The 21,972-nt window shown below is 40.2% G+C and overlaps 1 protein-coding gene across 2 annotated transcripts in view; it reads left to right on the forward strand.

Annotated features, from left to right (window-relative positions):
* Positions 1–200: 200 nt before the first annotated feature.
* LOC135511932 (beta-1,3-N-acetylglucosaminyltransferase radical fringe-like) overlaps positions 201–21,972 on the forward strand; it is a 33,164-nt gene continuing 11,392 nt past the window's right edge. Inside the window, exons 1-3 of one of the 2 annotated variants that reach the window (XM_064933461.1) lie at positions 201–863; positions 1,439–1,588; positions 2,294–2,910. In XM_064933461.1, the coding sequence (XP_064789533.1) occupies positions 2,395–2,910 (516 nt within the window). In that variant the 5' untranslated portion in view covers positions 201–863; positions 1,439–1,588; positions 2,294–2,394. The remainder of the gene's footprint in view (positions 864–1,438; positions 1,589–2,293; positions 2,911–21,972) is intronic. The other variant, XM_064933462.1, reaches the window with a different exon arrangement.

Genomic DNA, 21,972 nt, shown 5'->3' on the forward strand with positions numbered 1-21,972 from the left:
AAAGTTTTGCAACAGAATTGGCGTAATGAATACACCCCTAGGCTACTATGCTACAGGGACAGATTCATTATGCGGAAATCGATCCGCCATTTCCTGGTTGCAAAAATCCTGATAGTTCGCTTCGCCTAATTTCAGTTTGTGACAAAACAAGCAATCATTGGATAGAGAATCAGTGTACGATCTAAACCGCTGTGGAATGTATATTTCCATAACCAATAATATTGTATATTCATCTGTTTGAAGCTGGCGTGTAAAACCGAATGGAAAAGATGCAAAACGAAACTTCAGCACGGGAAGCATAGAAGTAGCACACACAGAACAGAACTACCGCTGCGTATACTTGCTTTCAATATGAATGAAATATCTATAACTTATATTTCTATGTGAATGTATTCGATTCTCCCAAAAAGTTACATATTGTAGCAAGGGCCAGGTCAGCATCACCAGCCAGAGGGCGCTCAGTTTCAGATGATTTTATTTTGGAGAGGAAGTTAATAGTAGGTGGTTTGAGAGGAATCGGAGAAACATAAGCCGTTTATAATCGCAATGGAAACACATGATGTTGTTTAATTCACTTGCATTTGACTCGCGGAGTGCACAGCTTGGCTACTTTGAATCGCGGTCGTATAAGCGAGCTGCTGAAAGCGATGGTTAAAGTTTGAGACCGATCGAATCAAAATCAAGACGATGAGACAAAAAAGACACGATCGTTGAATAGGATTAAAAGCGCCCGGAAACCTTTATCTCTTCTTTGGTCAGATTCTGCTCACTTAATTCAGTATTGGTGACCAGTTCCCTGGTGTTTTGTTTTAGAAAATGTACAAGATGTAAATCCACAGCCATGTGGTTTATTTTCTTTCCATGTAAGTAAGTTATTAGGCCTACAATGTAGCTATTTTCTTCATCACATAATACGTGTTTTAAGTAAATCGGCATAATTAGGGTTATTGTACATTATTGCCACAAGATCGATTAGGAAGTGCTACATTTTCATATAATGTAGCCTAATTCAAAATAATTTATTAGACCATAGACTCTTGCCTCTCTTGTTTACCGTAGGACAGCCTACATGCACGACATGGACACAAAACCACTCCTAAACATCCTTTTAAACTTTAAATTGACTTTTTAAGAGCCGATAATGTTGCTAAATCGCATTGTTTTTGCTTTCATACATTTTTTAAATCACCAAGCCCACAGCAGTCAGACCTGTTTCTATTGGCAGTGCCCCAATCTGCCAGATTTACGATGCATAATCTTCAGAGGAAAAAAACGATTTCTATTTTTGACTGTTTTAGATAACTTGCCTAGTTTGGGATTAACATTAATTTGATGCATTAGGATTATTTATTTACATCCATCCTGTAAATGATTCATATCTAATTCATAAACCATTTTTTCTCCTTCATGCAATATCCACATATCTATATGTGCTAAGAGCTCATATTTCTCTAAGGAGGCTAATTTTAGTAAAGAAAAAAAGGGTTGGATTTCATCCCTCTGCTTCCTACAACAGACATCTGTTACCAGTTGAAGTATCATTCCCTCTGAAAATAGCAGCAAACAGGAAATTGCTCACACACTGAAGGTAAGTCTTGCTATTTAATGTGACACTTATAGACTGACAAATTGCAGGGCGTGAGTGATGATGTGCCAAGAGGAGAACTTCCAGACTCTACATGCCTGTCTTTGCCAATTCAGCAAAAGTTAGTCGTCAGACAGAAGAGAGAGTTTCTACCATTTGAGATGGACAGAATATTTCTACAGTTGTACAGCGAAAACCTGGTCCTTTTTACATAGAAACAGTCTGGCCTGTCTGTCACCCAGGCTACAGTAAACTCAGTGCAGGAGCCAGTTTCCAGCTAGATTATGTTCTCAAGTGTGTCACTGTCATTTTATGATCAAATCAAATCAACCTTCATTTGCCATATGCGCCGAATACAACAAGTGTAGACTTTACAGTGAAATGCTTACTTACAAGCCCTTAACCAACAGTGCAGTTCAAAAATAAAAATAAATATTTACCAAGTAGGCTATAACAAAAAGTAACAGAATAAGAATAACGAGGCTATATACAGGGGGCACCAGTACCGAGTCAGTGTGCAGGGGTACAGACTAGTTGAGGTAATCTGTACATGTAGGTGGGGGCGAAGTGACTATGCATAGGTAGCAAACAAACATCGAGTAGCAGCAGTGTACGGAGGGGTGGGGGTCGTCAATGTGAATTGTCTGGTGGCGATTTTTATGAATCATCAGTCTAATGCCTTGATAATGATGATGTTGTGTGTCGAAGTCTCTTCAGGTTCCCATGTGAGGTCATAAAGATGGGACACGGCGGTGTGGGGAGCAGAGCTGGTGCTGGCGGCTGACAGGCCCCTCCAGTGGCCAATCAGGATGCATGTTTCCTCAATGGGTGTCAGCAAGCTCTGCTTCCTGTTCTCCCTGGCTCTCTGTGCCCTGTTGCTCCTCATTCCCACCCTCCAGCCCTCACAGCATCAGGGGGACCTTCCCCGGCCTCGGGCCCACAACAAGCCTGCCCGGCACCCTGGACGTCTGGTGGTTCCTCTCCAGACAGATATGGGGAAAGTGACAGTGGGGCGTAATGTAATTGATGGTGACTCTATGGGACAGAGTACACCCAGAGAGACCAAGAGGTCTGTGGATGGGGACTGGGTGTATACAGCTCGTCGAGCTGACACCCAGGGCGCTGGGAAGCATATAGACTCTCAGACAGGGTCAGAGGGGGACTTCCTCCACAGAACTGGGGGTGTGACGGGGGCTGGAGGGTCTCGGCCCAGGAACCCTCTGGAGCTGAAAGACATTTTCATAGCGGTGAAGACCACCAGGAAGTACCACAAGTCCAGATTGGATCTGCTGTTCCAGACCTGGGTGTCCAAAGCCAAAGAACAGGTAGGGAGGAACACACGTAGGCATACACACACATTTTGTCCACAGGGTAGATTTGTCTTGTACTGTTACCAAGTCCTCCAGGACACCTTTCTCTCTTTCTCTTTCTCTCTCTTAAAATATCATATAGAACATACTGTCCCATATAGAACATATCATTAATTAAGCAATGAGGCACGAGGGGTTGTGGTATTATGGCCAATATACCATGGATAAGGGATGTTCTTATGCACAACGCATCGCAGAGTGCCTGGATACAGCCCTTAGCCGTGGTATATTGGCCAGATACCCCAAACTCCCGAGTTGCCTAGTGGTTAGGGGCGGCAGTGTAGCATAGTGTTTAGAGAGTTGGACTAGTAACTGGAAGGTTGCAAGTTCAAACCCCCGAGCTGACAAGGTACAAATCTGTCGTTCTGCCCCTGAACAGGCAGTTAACCCACTGTTCCCAGGCTGTCATTGAAAATAAGAATGTGTTCTTAACTGACTTGCCTGGTTAAATAAAGGTACAATTAAATTGCTATTATAAACTGGTTACCAACGTAATTATAGCAGTAAAAATAAATGTATTGTCATACCCATGGTATACGGTCTGATATACCACAGCTGTCAGCCAATCAACATTCAGGGCTCAAACCACCCAGTTCATAATATAGAATATATCATATATATTCTCTCATCCATTTATATGCAGATGGTAGTCTTATACTCAGCTGGCCCATCCCTGGATTTTGTGTTAAACGCTCTACAACAAAGCTTTCTTAGTGCCCAACAAGCTTTCTTTGCCTTGTCCTGAACAGCTCGGTAAGAAGAATGCCCCTCTTCCCACAGGTGTTATTACTACCTCTGAGGGTTTAGAGCTTGAGGTTGTCTCCTCATACAAGTATTTGGGAGTATGGCTAGACACTGTCCTTCTCTCAGCACATATCAAAGCTGCAGGATATAGTTAAATCTAGACTTGGTTTCCTCAATCGTAATCACTCCTCTTTCACCCCAGCTGCCAAACTAACCCTGATTCAGATGACCATCCTACTCATGCTAGATTAGGGAGACATCATTTATAGATCGGCAGGTAAGGGTGTTCTCGAGCGGCTAGATGTTCTTTACCGTTCGGCCATCAGATTTACTACCAATGCTCCTTATAGGACACATCACTGCACTCTATACTCCTCTGTAAACTGGTCATCTCGCAAGACCCATTGGTTGATGCTTATTTATAAAACCCTCTTAGGCCTCACTCCCCCCTATCTGAAATATCTACTGCAGCCCTCATCCTCCACATCCAATACCAGTTCTAACGGTCACATTCTGTTAAAGGTTCCCAAAGCACACACATCCCCGGGTTGCTCGTCTTTTCAGTTCGCTGCATCTCTCGACTGGAACGAGCTGCAAAAACCACTCAAACTGGACAGTTTTATCTCATTCTCTTCATTCAAAAACTCCATCATGATCACTCTTACTGACAGTTGTGGCTGTATCATATACAGGTTGAAGTCGGAAGTTTACATGCACCTTAGCCAAATACATTTAAACTCAGTTTTTCATACTTCCTGACATTTAATCCTAGTAAAAATGCCCTGTTTCAGGTCAGTTAGGATAACCACTTTATTTTAAGAATGTGAAATGTCAGAATAATAGTAGAGAGAATGATTTATTTCAGCTTTTATTTCCTTCTTCACATTCCCAGTGGGTCAGAAGTTTACATACACTCAATTAGTATTTGGTAGCATTGCCTTAAACTATTTAAACTTGGGTCAAACATTTCTAGTAGCCTTCCACAAGCTTCCCACAATAAGTTGGGTGAATTTTGGCCCATTCCTCCTGGCAGAGCTGGTGTAACTGAGTCAGGTTTGTAGGCCTCCTTGCTCACACACACTTTTTCAGTTCTGCCTACACATTTTCTATAGGATTAGGTCAGGCCTTTTCTGATGGCCACTCCAATACCTTGACTTTGTTGTCCTTAAGCCATTTTGCAACAACTTTGGAACTATGCTTGGAGTCATTGTCCAATTAGAAGACCCATTTGTGACCAAGCTTTAACTTCCTGATTGATGTCTTGAGATGTTGCTTCAATATATCTACATCATTTTCTTACCTCATGATGCCATCTATTTTGTGAAGTGCATCAGTCCCTCCTGCAGCAAAGCACCCCCACAACATGATGCTGCCACCCCCATGCTTCACAATTGGGATGGTGTTCTTTGGCTTGCAAGCCTCCCCCTTTTTCCTCCAAACATAACGATGGTCATTATGGCCAAACAGTTCTATTTCTGTTTCATCAGACCAGAGGATATTTCTCCAAAAAGTATGATCTTTGTCCCCATGTGCAGTTGCAAACCGTAGTCTGGCTATTTTATGGCGGTTTTGGAGCAGTGTCTTCTTCCTTGCTGAGCGGCCTTTCAGGTTATATCGATATAGGACTCGTTTTACTGTGGATATAGATACTTTTGTGCCCATTTCCTCCAGCATCTTCACAAGGTCCTTTGCTGTTGTTCTTGGATTGATTTGCACTTTTCGCACCAAAGTACGTTCATCTCGAAGAGACAGAATGCATCTCCTTCCTGGCCGGTATGGTGACTGTGTGGTCCCATGGTGTTTATACTTGCGTACTATTGTTTGTACAGATGAGTGTGGTACCTTCATGCATTTGGAAATTGCTCCCAAGGATGAACCAGACTTGTGGAGGTCTACACATTTCTTTTCTGAGGTCTTGGCTGATTTCTTTTGATTTTCCCATGATGTCAAGCAAAGAGGCACTGAGTTTGAAGGTAGGCCTTGAAATACATCCACAGGTACACCTCCAATTGACTCAAATTGTCAATTAGCCTATCAGAAGCTTCTAAAGCCATGATGTCATTTTCTGGAATTTTCCATGCTGTTTAAAGGCACCGTCAACTTAGTGTATGTAAACTTCTGACCCACTCGAATTGTGATACAGTTAAATAATTGTTGGAAAATTTTCTTGTCATGCACAACGTAGATCTCCTAACCAACTTGCCAAAAATATAGTTTGTTAACAAGACATTTGTGGAGTGGTTGAAAAACTAGTTTTAATGACTCTTACCTAAGTGTATGCAGACTTCTGACTTCAACTGTAAAATATGGTGTATCCTATAGAACATACTGTATCATATAGAACATACTGTATCATATAGAACACATCATATGGAATATACTGTATCATATGGAATATACTGTATCATATAGAACATACTGTATCATATAGAACACATCATATGGAATATACTGTATCATATGGAATATACTGTATCATATAGAACACATCATATGGAATATACTGTATCATATGGAATATACTGTATCATATGGAATATACTGTATCATATAGAACATACTGTATCATATAGAACACATCATATGGAATATACTGTATCATATGGAATATACTGTATCATATAGAACATACTGTATCATATAGAACACATCATATGGAATATACTGTATCATATGGAATATACTGTATCATATAGAACACATCATATGGAATATACTGTATCATATGGAATATACTGTATCATATAGAACATACTGTATCATATAGAACACATCATATGGAATATACTGTATCATATAGAACATACTGTATCATATAGAACACATCATATGGAATATACTGTATCATATAGAACATACTGTATCATATAGAACACATCATATGGAATGTACTGTATCATGGGTCGGCAGGTAGCCTAATGGTTTGAGCTTTGGACTAGTAACCGAAAGGTTGCAAGATGGAATCCCCGAGCTGACGAGATAAAAATCTGTCATTCTGCCCCTGAACAAGACAGTTAACCCACTGTTCCTAGGCAGTCATTGAAAATAAGAATTTGTTCTTAACTGACTTGCCTAGTTAAACAAAGGTTACATTAAAAAAAGACCACATATAAAACACTATATTATAGAAACTACTGTATCATAGAGAACACATCATAAAACACATAATGTAGAACATATAATATAGAACACATCATATAGAACACACTGTATTATATAGAACATCATATAGAACAAATAATTTAGAATACACTCTATCATATAGAACATACTGTATCATATAGAACACATCCTATAGAACACACTGTATTATATAGAGCACATCATATAGAACACACTGTATCATATGAACAAATCATATAGAACACACTGTATTATATAGAGCACATCATATAGAACACACTGTATCATATGAACAAATCATATAGAACACACTGTATCATATGGAACACACTGTATTATATAGAGCATATCATATAGAACACATCCTATAGAACATACTGTATCATATGAACAAATCATATAGAACACACTGTATCATATAGAACACATCCTATAGAACACACTGTATTATATAGAGCACATCATATAGAACACACTGTATCATATGAAAAAATCATATAGAACACACTATTATATAGAGCATATCATATGAACAAATCATATAGAACATACTGTATCATATAGAACAAATCACATAGAACACACTGTATTATATAGAGCATATCATATAGAACACATCCTATAGAACATACTGTATCATATGAACAAATCATATAGAACACACTGTATCATATAGAACACATCCTATAGAACACACTGTATTATATAGAGCACATCATATAGAACACACTGTATCATATGAACAAATCATATAGAACACACTGTATTATATAGAGCACATCATATAGAACACACTGTATCATATGAACAAATCATATAGAACACACTGTATTATATAGAGCATATCATATGAACAAATCATATAGAACACACTGTATCATATAGAACACATCATATAGAACACACTTTATTATATAGAGCATATCATATGAACAAATCATATAGAACATACTGTGTCATGTAGCACATATCATATAGAACACACTGTATCATATAGCACATATCATGTAGAACATACTGTATCATATAGAATGTATCATATTGTTGCGTATAGAACATACTGTATCATATAGAATGTATCATATTGTAGCATATAGAACATACTGTATCATAGAACGTATCATATTGTAGCATAAAGAACATATCATATAGAACATGCTGTATCGTGTAGAACATGTCATATAGAACATATATAGAACATGCTGTATCATGTAGAACATGTCATATAGAACATATATAGAACATGCTGTATCATGTAGAACATGTCATATAGAATATACTATCATATAAAACGTATCATATAGAACATATCATATAGAATATAGAACATACTGTATTATAAAGAGCATATTGTATCATACAGAACACACTATCATATAGAACATATCATATATAACACACTGTATCATATAGAATATAGAACATACTGTATTATAAAGAGCATACTGTATCATACAGAACACACTATCATATAGAACATATCATATAGAACATATCATATAGAATATAGAACATACTGTATCATATAGAACATATCATATAGAACATACTGTATCATATAGAACATATCAAATAGAATATAGAACATACTGTATTATAAAGAGCATACTGTATCATACAGAACACACTATCATATAGAACATATCATATAGAACATATCATATAGAATATAGAACATACTGTATCATATAGAACATATCATATAGAATATAGAACATACTGTATTATATAGAACATATCATATAGAATATAGAACATACTGTATTATAAAGAGCATACTGTATCATATACAGCATACCATATAGAATATACTGTATCATATAGAACATATCATATAGAATATAGAACATACTGTATTATAAAGAGCATACAGTATCATACAGAACACACTATCATATAGAACATATCATATATAACACACTGTATCATATAGAACATATCAAATAGAATATAGAACATACTGTATTATAAAGAGCATACTGTATCATACAGAACACACTATCATATAGAACATATCATATTGTAGCATATAGAACATATCATATATAACACACTGTATTATATAGAACACATCATATAGATTATAGGACATACTGTATTATAAAGAACAAATGGTATCATATAGAACATATCACATAGAACACACTGTATCATATAGAACATATCATATAGAATACACTGTATCATATAGAACATATCATATAGAACACACTGTATCATATAGAACATATCACATAGAACACACTGTATCATATAGAACATATCATATAGAATACACTGTATCATATAGAACATATCACATAGAACACACTGTATCATATAGAACATATCATATAGAATACACTGTCATATAGAACATATCATATAGAGCACACTGTATCTTTTAGAACGTATCATATAGAGCACACTGTATCATATAGAACATATCATATTGTAGCATATAGAACACATATAGAACATACTGTATCATATAGAACACATCATATATAACACACTGTATCTTATAGAACATATCATATAGAACATACTGTATGATATAGAAAACATCATATAGAACATACTGTATCATATAGAACATACTCTATTATGAAAAACATACTGTATCATATAGAACATATCATATAGAATATAGAACATACTGTATTATAAAGAACATCCTGTATTATAAAGAATATACTGTATCATTTAGAACAATGTATTATATAGAACACATCATATAGAACATACTGTATAATATAGAACATACTGTATAATATAGAAGATACTGTATAATATAGAACATTCTGTATTATATAGAACATACTGTATCACATAGAACATATAATACAGAACATACTGTATCATATAGAATATATCATATAGAACGTACTGTATCACTTAGAACATACTAAGTTATATAGAACATATTGTATAATATAGAACATACTGTATTATATAGAACATACTGTATCACATTGAACATATAATACAGAACATACTGTATCATATAGAACATACTGTATCATATAGAACATACTGTATCATATAGAACATACTGTATCATATAGAACATACTGTATTATATAGAACATACTGTATCATATAGAACATACTGTATCATATAGAACATACTGTATTATATAGAACATACTGTATCACATAGAACATATAATACAGAACATACTGTATCATATAGAACATACTGTATCATATAGAATATATTATATAGAACATACTGTATCACTTAGAACATACTGTATTATATAGAACACATCATATAAAACATACTGTATCATATAGAATATATCATATAGAACATACTGTATCACTTAGAACATACTGTATTATATAGAACACATCATATAGAACATACTGTATAGTATAGAACATACTGTATTATATAGAACATACTGTATCACATAGAACATATAATACAGAACATACTGTATCATATAGAACATACTGTATCATATAGAACATACTGTATAATATAGAACATACTGTATAATATAGAACATACTGTATTATATAGAACATACTGTATCACATAGAACATATAATACAAAACATACTGTATCACTTAGAACATACTGTATTATATAGAACACATCATATAGAACATACTGTATAGTATAGAACATACTGTATTATATAGAACATACTGTATCACATAGAACATATAATACAGAACATACTGTATCACTTAGAACATACTGTATTATATAGAACACATCATATAGAACATACTGTATCACTTAGAACATACTGTATTATATAGAACACATCATATAAAACATAATGTATCATATTGAACATATCATATAGATCATATCATATAGAGGTTTGGTTTTTTTTGGCATACATTTTTATGTGAAAAATAGCCAGCGTAATTCTGTTGACATGGACTTGCCCATTGCCAAGAGAATCAGCTCATGTGGTTCAGAATGAAAATTAGCGCGTCAAGAGCATAGAGGTCATTTGGAATCAATTGACTCTTTGGATCTGGTTCTATAACTCTTCTAGCAAACCACATGATGGTACAGAAGGACAGAGCAGATGTTGGAGTAGAGATGGTACAGAACAGATGTTGGAGTAGACAGTAGTAGAGGTGGTATAGAAGGACGGGACAGATGTTGGAGTAGACAGTAGTAGAGGTGGTATAGAAGGACGGGACAGATGTTGGAGTAGACAGTAGTAGAGGTGGTATAGAAGGACGGGACAGATGTTGGAGTAGACAGTAGTGGAGGTGGTATAGAAGGACGGGACAGATGTTGGAGTAGACAGTAGTAGAGGTGGTATAGAAGGACGGGACAGATGTTGGCCATAGGATCTGAAGTGTGTGTGTGTGTGTGTGTGTGTGTGTGTGTGTGTGTGTGTGTGTGTGTGTGTGTGTGGGACCATGGCAGGCAGGGGATATGGAATGGTTAAGCACATGACAGCTTGTGTATGTGGTGGAAAGGCATGGCAGCTGCTGGTTGTGTCTCAGTAGGGTTGGGAAGCATGTGTGTGTGGTGGTAGACCCTGTGTTCCCAAAGGGAGGAAGTTCCTGAGCAACTAGAGGAGAGCAGGAGACGTGAGTAGGAGGAACACACTGCTGTGTTTGTTCTCTCACTCTACAGGAATCTGCCCCCCTCCTCCTCCACCACCCCCACCTCCCCTTTAGATGGCAGGGGTGCATTGGGAGTCTGTGGGAGAAGGGTTGGGTGGGTGAACTGGGAAGGAAGGGGGATAGGGTGCTGGGTGGGTTGGGGAGAGGGGACATGTCTTTAGGTAAAGGGGTTGGGATAGGAGCAAGAAGAATGAGCGGGGGGCTGGGGGTCAGGAGAAATGTGTTTAGTGGGTAAGTCAGGGTGAATAACAAGGGAGGGAGAAAGGGGGAGAATTCTCTGGTGTAATCCCTCTCCAAACACAGGGCTCCCCAGTCCCAACCCAGGGATCTATAGGAGGCTGTAGAATACATTATATATCAGCGGTCCCTAGCCAGAGATCTATAGGAGGCTGCATCAAATGATCTGGCCTCCACAATCACCCGACCTAAACCCAATTGAGATGGTTTGGGATGAGTTGGACCGCAGAGTGGAGGAAAAGCAGCCAACAAGTGCTCGACATATGTGGGAACTCCTTGTTGGAAAAGCATTCCAGGTGAAGCTGGTTGAGAGAATGCCAAGAGTGTGCAAAGCTGTCATCAAGGCAAAGGGTGGCTACTTTGAAGAATCTCAAATATAAAATATATTTTGAATTGTTTAACACTTTTTTGGTTACTACATGATTCTACATGTGTTATTTCATGGTTTTGATGTCTTCACTATTATTCTACAATGCAAAAAATAGTACAAATTAAGAAAAACCCTTTGAATGAGTAGGTGTGTACAAACTTTTGACTGGTACTGTATCAAATTGTATTTGTCACATGCGCAGAATACAACAGGAATACAACTGTGAAGTGTTTACTTACAAGCCCTTATCCAACAGTGCAGTTCAAGAAATAGAGTTAAGAAAATATTTACTAAATAAAGTAAAAGTAACACAGTAGTATTACATAACAATAACGAGGCTATATACAGGGGGCCCGGTACCAAGTGGGGCGGCAGGGTAGCCTAGTGGTTAGAGCGTTGGACTCGTAACTGGGAGGTTGCCAGTTCAAACCCCTGAGCTGACAAGGTACAAATCTGTCGTTCTGCCCCTGAACAGGCAGTTAAACCCACTGTTCCTAGGCTGTCATTGAAAATAAGAATGTGTTCTTAACTGACTTGCCTGGTTAAAGAAATGTTACTTTTTTCTTTTTCTTTTTTATGTGCAGGGGTGCAGGTTAGTCAAGGTAATTTGTACATGTAGGTTGCATAGGTGTGTATGTCAACAGGCTAAAGAGCACAGCTGGGGAGAACTGTGTCATGGGGTAGGACCAGAACTGTGTCATGGGGTAGGACCAGAACTGTGTCATGGGGTAGGACCAGAACTGTGTCATGGGGTAGGACCAGAACTGTGTCATGGGGTAGGACCAGAACTGTGTCATGGGGTAGGACCAGAACTGTGTCATGGGGTAGGACCAGAACTGTGTCATGGGGTAGATCCAGAACTGTGTCATGGGGTAGGACCAGAACTGTGTCATGGGGTAGGACCAGAACTGTGTCATGGGGTAGATCCAGAACTGTGTCATGGGGTCGATCCTGAACTGTGTCATGGGGTAGGACCAGAACTGTGTCATGGGGTAGATCCAGAACTGTGTCATGGGGTAGATCCAGAACTGTGTCATGGGGTAGATCCAGAACTGTGTCATGGGGTCGATCCTGAACTGTGTCATGGGGTCGATCCTGAACTGTGTCATGGGGTAGGACCAGAACTGTGTCATGGGGTAGGACCAGAACTGTGTCATGGGGTAGGACCAGAACTGTGTCATGGGGTAGGACCAGAACTGTGTCATGGGGTAGGACCAGAACTGTGTCATGGGGTAGGACCAGAACTGTGTCATGGGGTAGGACCAGAACTGTGTCATGGGGTAGGACCAGAACTGTGTCATGGGGTAGATCCAGAACTGTGTCATGGGGTAGGACCAGAACTGTGTCATGGGGTAGGACCAGAACTGTGTCATGGGGTAGGACCAGAACTGTGTCATGGGGTAGGACCAGAACTGTGTCATGGGGTAGGACCAGAACTGTGTCATGGGGTAGGACCAGAACTGTGTCATGGGGTTGGACCAGAACTGTGTCATGGGGTAGGACCAGAACTGTGTCATGGGGTCGATCCTGAACTGTGTCATGGGGTAGGACCAGAACTGTGTCATGGGGTAGATCCAGAAGTTTCCCTTAATGAAAGATTCCCATGTGTTAAATAGTGTGTAGGGGATAGTTGTGTTTAAAGTTGGAATGGGTTCCCATTTGTCTGATTAACTTGAAGAGAAAGGAGTGAAGGGCTACTTCATACTCTTTCCATAGCCAACATAGTCACATTAAAACACACTTTCACACTTATGGTTATTTCACACCCAGAAAACTTTAAAACACACTGCATCTTGAAACGCATCTTGAAACGCACATAAAGTACTCTGCTTCACACCTATGCAACTTTTTTATGCCAGTACACCTTTGCACTGCTTAAGGAAACAGCAGGGATGTTAGCTCAGCCACTCAAGTTTAGGGACCAATTAGAAACTGATGTTTCCCAAATAGCACCGTATGGACCCTGATGTACTACATGTGCGCTATATATGGAATAGGGTACCATTTGAGTCAGAGAGAGAATGTGACTGGTTAATATCACCGGTCTGTTCTGAGCCTATAAAACAGATCAGCAGTGAGGCCCTACAACACAAAGAGTTCCAGTGTTCAGCTGCACATTAACAGGACCAAACACACTGGCCCAATTTGCTCAGTAACTAACGTCACAGATGTTGGACCACCGTCTCTAACCAGCTCCTTTTGTGTTGACATAAAAAGATTCTACCTCCCAGGCTGCTCCAGCAGTATGTCCCAAATGGCACTCTATTCCCTTTATAGTGCACTACTTTTGACCAGGACCATAGGGATGCCATTTGGGACAGCCCAGAAGATGACTGTTCAAAGACTGCGTTGTGCCAAAGGCCCAATGTGTGTCTACAGTCTACTAACCACCTGCACAACTATTGACTAAAAGAGCATCCGTTAAGAGCAGCAGCTGGGTTGTTCTACTAATTTGTAGATCATGTGGATGTGTCAGACTCTTCAGTTGTTTTACTGTTAGGAAACCCGGATGGTTTGAAGAGTAGTGGGATCTATAGAGGGACAGAGCTCTGATTGAGGTTCAATGGAATGGAGCTTTCAAACAGTCAGTCTGGCTCATGCAAGGTTTATGGAGTAGTATGAAGTTGCTACAAGACACTGATCTAAGGTCTGTTTTGTGTTTCTCCTCACTAATGGTTAAAGTTCAAATTGATGGTGGGTAAGCTGATCCTAGATCTGTGACTATGGGCAATATCTACCTAGAGCATTTAAAGGATGCCTGCTGTGTTTATTTGGGCCTGTTAAAACCCTATGAGAGAGCAGCCATTTCTCTTCAGCCCCTATCTTGCTGAGTGAACAATCTCAGGGCTAACCTTGTCTCTGTATAAGTGGGAGTCTGAAGAAATGAGAGAAATGGAACCACACTGAGTCACAGCTTTACTCTCTGGGTCTTTCTAAAGTGGAAACTTCTTCTAGGAATCCTTCTACAGTGTTCATAATAAAGTTGGTGGAAAAGGAATTGAGGGAAGGATGAAAGTTACTGTAGAATGAAGGGATTGGAAGCCTTCACCTGCACGGTAAAGCAACTTTTAAACAACTAGAGTAGAACCAATGGTATTTTGAAATGTTTATACAAGATGTTATCACTTTTGTTGTGTGTGTTGGTGCATGTGCGTTGTTTCAACAGCCTGTCAGGGAATGTACAGTGCCTTCAGAAAGTATTCATACCCCTTATTCCACATTTTATTACAGCCTGAATTCAGAAAGTATTCATACCCCTTATTCCACATTTTATTACAGCCTGAATTCAGAAAGTATTCATACCCCTTATTCCACATTTTATTACAGCCTGAATTCAGAAAGTATTCATACCCCTTATTCCACATTTTATTACAGCCTGAATTCAGAAAGTATTCATACCCCTTATTCCACATTTTATTACAGCCTGAATTCAGAAAGTATTCATACCCCTTATTCCACATTTTATTACAGCCTGAATTCAGAAAGTATTCATACCCCTTATTCCACATTTTATTACAGCCTGAATTCAGAAAGTATTCATACCCCTTATTCCACATTTTATTACAGCCTGAATTCAGAAAGTATTCATACCCCTTATTCCACATTTTATTACAGCCTGAATTCAGAAAGTATTCATACCCCTTATTCCACATTTTATTACAGCCTGAATTCAGAAAGTATTCATACCCCTTATTCCACATTTTATTACAGCCTGAATTCAGAAAGTATTCATACCACTTATTCCACATTTTATTACAGCCTGAATTCAGAAAGTATTCATACCCCTTATTCCACATTTTATTACAGCCGGAATTCAGAAAGTATTCATACCCCTTATTCCACATTTTATTACAGCCTGAATTCAGAAAGTATTCATACCCCTTATTCCACATTTTATTACAGCCTGAATTCAGAAAGTATTCATACCCCTTATTCCACATTTTATTACAGCCTGAATTCAGAAAGTATTCATACCCCTTATTCCACATTTTATTACAGCCTGAATTCAGAAAGTATTCATACCCCTTATTCCACATTTTATTACAGCCTGAATTCAGAAAGTATTCATACCCCTTATTCCACATTTTATTACAGCCTGAATTCAGAAAGTATTCATACCCCTTATTCCACATTTTATTACAGCCTGAATTCAGAAAGTATTCATACCCCTTATTCCACATTTTATTACAGCCTGAATTCAGAAAGTATTCATACCCCTTATTCCACATTTTATTACAGCCTGAATTCAGAAAGGATTCATACCCCTTATTCCACATTTTATTACAGCCTGAATTCAGAAAGGATTTTTTAAAATAAATGTATATCACCCATCTCCACACAATACCCCATAATGATAGCTTAAAATTTAAATATTTTTTTTATGTGGGAATAGTCACTGTATTCTTGCTAACTCCCCAGTCCTTAATGATTACAAGCATAGCCATAACACACATAATGTTGCAGCCACCACTTTTCTTTGAAAATATGGAGAGTGGTACTCAGTAATGTGTTGGATTTGCCCCAAACATAACACTTTGTATCAGGACAAAAAGTGAATTGCTTTGACTTTTTTTCCAGTATAACTTTAGTGCCTTGTTGCAAACAGGATGCATCTTTTGGAGTCATTGTATTCTGTACAGGCTTTCTTCCGGTCACTCTGTCAATTAGGTTAGTATTGTGGAGTAACTCCAATGTTGATCCATCTTCAGTTTTTTCCCATGACAGCCATTAAACTTTTAACTGTTTTAAAGCCCCCATTGTCCTCATGGTGAAATCCCTTTGTTTGCCTGGCATGGCCTGGCTCTGCCTGGTAGGCTATTTGTGTGTGTGTGTGTCACATGCCTGTGGTGTCCTGTGTAGTTTTCTGGCAGTAATGCCCAGTGTCTCCCAGGGCACAGAAGAAAAAGAGGGCATGCCTCTAGGCCGAGGCAGGGATGAGACAACTGAATCATAAAAGAAGGGGGATGAGGGACAGGATGGAGGGAGGATGACTGAGGGGAGGGAGGGAAGAATAAATGACAGTAGGAAGGGGTAAGGGACAATAAGGAGAGAGAAGGAGGAGGAAACGAAAGAGGAACAATGGCAAGCAGGGTAAGGGGGAGAGAGAGAGAGAGAGAGAGAGAGGAACCATGGCAAGCAGGGTAAAGGGGAGAGAGAGAGAAAGCCATGGTTGAGGTGAGCAGGGTAAAGGAGAGAGAGAGGAACCATGGCAAGCAGGGTAAAGGGGAGAGAGAGAGAGGAACCATGGCAAGCAGGGTAAAGGGGAGAGAGAGAGAGGAACCATGGCAAGCAGGGTAAAGGAGAGAGAGAGGAACCATGGCAAGCAGGGTAAAGGAGAGAGAGAGAGAGAGAGAGAGAGAGAGAGAGAAAGCCATGGTTGAGGCGAGCAGGGTAAAGGAGAGAGAGAGAGAGAGAGAAAGCCATGGTTGAGGCGAGCAGGGTAAAGGAGAGAGAGAGAGAGGAACCATGGCAAGCAGGGTAAAGGGGAGAGAGAGAGAGAGAAAGCCATGGTTGAGGCGAGCAGGGTAAAGGAGAGAGGGAGAAAGCCATGGTTGAGGCGAGCAGGGTAAAGGAGAGAGTGAGAGAGGAACCATGGCAAGCAGGGTAAAGGGGAGAGAGAGAGAGAGAAAGCCATGGTTGAGGCGAGCAGGGTAAAGGAGAGAGAGAGAAAGCCATGGTTGAGGTGAGCAGGGTAAAGGAGAGAGAGAGAAAGCCATGGTTGAGGCGAGCAGGGTAAAGGAGAGAGAGAGAGAAAGCCATGGTTGTGGTGAGCAGGGTAAAGGAGAGAGGGAGAGAGAGAGAAAGCCATGGTTGAGGTGAGCAGGGTAAAGGAGAGAGAGAGAAAGCCATGGTTGAGGTGAGCAGGGTAAAGGAGAGAGAGAAAGCCATGGTTGAGGTGAGCAGGGTAAAGGAGAGAGAGAGAAAGCCATGGTTGAGGTGAGCAGGGTAAAGGAGAGAGAGAGAGAAAGCCATGGTTGAGGTGAGCAGGGTAAAGGAGAGAGAGAGAAAGCCATGGGTGAGGTGAGCAGGGTAAAGGAGAGAGAGAGAAAGCCATGGTTGAGGCGAGCAGGGTACAGGAGAGAGAGAGAGAAAGCCATGGTTGAGGCGAGCAGGGTAAAGGAGAGAGAGAGAGAAAGCCATGGTTGAGGCGAGCAGGGTAAAGGAGAGAGAGAGAGAAAGCCATGGTTGAGGCGAGCAGGGTAAAGGAGAGAGAGAGAGAGAAAGCCATGGTTGAGGTGAGCAGGGTAAAGGAGAGAGAGAGAGAAAGCCATGGTTGAGGTGAGCAGGGTAAAGGAGAGCGAGAGAAAGCCATGGTTGAGGTGAGCAGGGTAAAGGAGAGAGAGAGAGAAAGCCATAGTTGAGGTGAGCAGGGTAAAGGAGAGAGAGAGAGAGAGAGAAAGCCATGGTTGAGGTGAGCAGGGTAAAGGAGAGAGCGAGAAAGCCATGGTTGAGGTGAGCAGGGTAAAGGAGAGAGAGAGAAAGCCATGGTAGAGGTGAGCAGTGTAAAGGAGAGAGAGAGAGAGAGAGAGAGAGAGAGAGAGAGAGAGAGAGAGAGAGAGAGAGAAAGCCATGGTTGAGGTGAGCAGGGTAAAGGGGAGAGAGAGAAAGCCATGGTTGAGGTGAGCAGGGTAAAGGAGAGAGAGAAAGCCATGGTTGAGGTGAGCAGGGTACAGGAGAGAGAGAGAGAAAGCCATGGTTGAGGTGAGCATGGTACAGGAGAGAGAGGTGAGCATGGTACAGGAGAGAGAGAGAGAGAGAGAAAGCCATGGTTGAGGTGAGCAGGGTACAGGAGAGAGATAGAGAAAGCCATGGTTGAGGTGAGCATGGTACAGGGGAGAGAGAGAGAGAGAGAAAGCCATGGTTGAGGTGAGCAGGGTACAGGAGAGAGATAGAGAAAGCCATGGTTGAGGTGAGCAGGGTACAGGAGAGAGAGAGAAAGCCATGGTTGAGGCTAGCAGGGTAAAGTGGAGAGAGAGAGAGAAAGCCATGGTTGAGGCTAGCAGGGTAAAGGAGAGAGAGAGAGAAAGCCATGGTTGAGGCTAGCAGGGTAAAGGAGAGAGAGAGAGAGAAAGCCATGGTTGAGGCTAGCAGGGTAAAGGAGAGAGAGAGAGAGAAAGCCATGGTTGAGGCTAGCAGGGTAAAGGAGAGAGAAAGAGAGAAAGCCATGGTTGAGGCTAGCAGGGTAAAGGAGGGAGAGAGAGAAAGCCATGGTTGAGGCTAGCAGGGTAAAGGAGAGAGAGAGAAAGCCATGGTTGAGGCTAGCAGGGTAAAGGAGAGAGAGAGAGAGAGAGAAAGCCATGGTTGAGGTGAGCAGGGTAAAGGAGAGAGAGAGAGAGAAAGGGCCCAGTGTTGTCTGACAGAATAGTCTGGTTATTGTTTAATCCATGAATCAGCAGGTCTAGGACATGGTTGTGCAAGCCACATTTCTCACCCTCTCCTCTCTCTCTCTAAAAGGTTGAAAAAGATAGCCATTTCATGTGTTATATTATCAGCTATGTACAGTGTTTTAGCAATGTGTAGTACGATTTGTGGGGGAAGATAAACAGAGATATTGGCGGTATTTATAGTGTTGTTTGTGCTCCAGTAGTTGCCCTTTCCTCATTGCAACAGGCCTAAATCATGCTGTTGTGATTGCACATTGTGGTATTTAACCAAACAGATATGGGAGTTTATTAGTGTTTGATTTGTTTTCAAATTCTTTGTGGATCTGTGGGAAGGGTGTCTGTAATGTGGTCATACATTTGGTAGGTCAGGAAGTGCAGCTCATTTTCCACCTCATTTTGTGGACAGTGGGCACATATCCCGTCTTCTCTTGAGAGCCAGGTCTGCCTACGGTGACCTCTCTCAAGAGCAAGGCTATGCTCAATGAGTCTGTACCTAGTCAAGGATTTCTTTAATTGTGTGTCCGTCACGGTGGTCAGGTATTCTGCCACTGTGTACTGTCTGTTTAGGGCCAAATAGCATTCTAGTTTGTTCTGTTATTTTAGTTGACCCTTTCCAGTTTGTCAAATAGTTGTCTTTTTGTTTTCTCATGATTTGGTTGGGTGTAATTATGTTGCTGTCCAGAGGCTCTGTGGGGTCTGTTTGTTTTTGTGAGCCCTATAACTGAGCCCCAAAACCAGATGGCTGAGAGGACTGTTCCCTAGGTTCATCTCTCTGTAGGTGATGGCTTTGTTATGGAAGGTTTGGGACTTTCTTCCTTTTAGGTGGTTGTAGAATTTAACGACTCTTTTCTGGATTTTGATAACAAGTGGGTATAGTCCTAATTCTGTACACAAAGTATATTTTGGTATATTCTGCATCAATTGGGTGTTTTTCCTATTTTGTGAATTCTTGGTTGGTGAGCGGACCCCAGACCTCACAACCATAAAGGGCAATGGGTTCTATAACTGATTGAAGTCATTTTTTGGGATGTCGAGTTTTATGTTCCTTGTGGTGGCATAGAAGAAGGCCCTTCTTGCCTTGTCTCTTAGATCGTTCACAGCCGTGTGGAAGTTACCTGTGGTGTTGAGGTAGGTATAATTCTTTGTGTGCTCTAGGGCAACGGTGTCTCGATATAATTTGTATTTGTGGTCCTGGCCACTGGACCTTTTTTGGAACACCATTATCTTTGTCTTACTGAGATTTGTCTGGCAGAATCTGTGCAGAAGATCTAGGTGCTGCTGTAGGCCCTCCATGGTTGGGGACAGAAGCACCAGATCATCTGCAAACAGTAGACATGTGATTTCTGAGTCCAGTAGGGTGAGGCCAGTTGCTGAGGACTGCTCTTGTGCCCTTGCCAATTCATTGATATACACTGGGTGTACAAAACATGACATAGACTGAGCAGGTGAAAGCTATTATCCCTTATTGAGGTCAGTGTAGATGAAGGGGAAGAGACAGGTTATTGAAGGATTTTAAGCCTTGAGACATGGATTGTGTATGTGTGTCATTTAGAGGGTGAATGGGCAAGACAAAATATTTAAGTGCCTTTGAATGGGGTATGGTAGTAGGTGCCAAGGATACTGGTTTGAATGTGTCAAGAACTGCAACACTGCTGGGTGTTTGACACTAAACAGTTTCCTGTGTGTACCAAGAAAGTCTTTACAAAAACAAATAAACAGGACGATGAACAAAAAATAATCAACTCAAAAGATAACCCAACTCAATAATTACATTGGATGAGCTACAATACAAAATACAAACTCTCCAACCCAAAAAGGCCTGTGGTGTTGATGGTAACCTAAATTAAAATATACAGACCACAAATTCCAAACAAAAGTTGAGACAAATTTGATCCCAATAATGACAGTGCTGTTGATACAGATTCCAATCTCAGAATAATCTTTTGCAGTATCATCAACAGCATCCTCCAACATTTCCTCATTGGGGTGACCAGACCTTGGTTCAAATATTGGAGAAGATGCCAGAGCTGAGGATAATGTTGAAGAGTTTAAGAATAGCCCATTTGAATTTGTGGTCTGTATATTTTCTCATTTGGTTTAGTTTACCATCAACACCACAGGACTTTTGGGGTTGGAGGGTTTGTATTTTGTCCTGCAGCTCATTCAATGTAACTAGAGAAACCAGTTTGTTTTCGTAGTCTTTAATAACTGATTCTAAGTTTAGTAAATGATCATTTATATGCTTTTGTTCTTGGTTCTTGGCTGAAAGGGTTGGAGAAGGGGTTTATCTGTACATCTCCATTTTGGGTAGGTAGATCTTCGTAGTTTTTTTCTTCACATGAGTGATTTGATACTATGGATTCTTCAGTCACATTGAGCTGTTATCTGTCATGCTGTTCCTTCTTTTTTCATAGTGTATTTCTGGACTGTTCTAGTGCTTCACCATAGTGAAGGACTAAGCTGTGTTTTTCTGGGTAGTTTGTTGGATAGTTTTCAAAAAAAATGTGTTTGATGCATTCTTCATCAAACCATTTTTAATTGTTGTTAGTTTTCTTAGGTTTTCATTTACA

Source organism: Oncorhynchus masou, chromosome 24, assembly GCF_036934945.1.
Source record: "Oncorhynchus masou masou isolate Uvic2021 chromosome 24, UVic_Omas_1.1, whole genome shotgun sequence".
Taxonomy (NCBI): domain Eukaryota; kingdom Metazoa; phylum Chordata; class Actinopteri; order Salmoniformes; family Salmonidae; genus Oncorhynchus; species Oncorhynchus masou.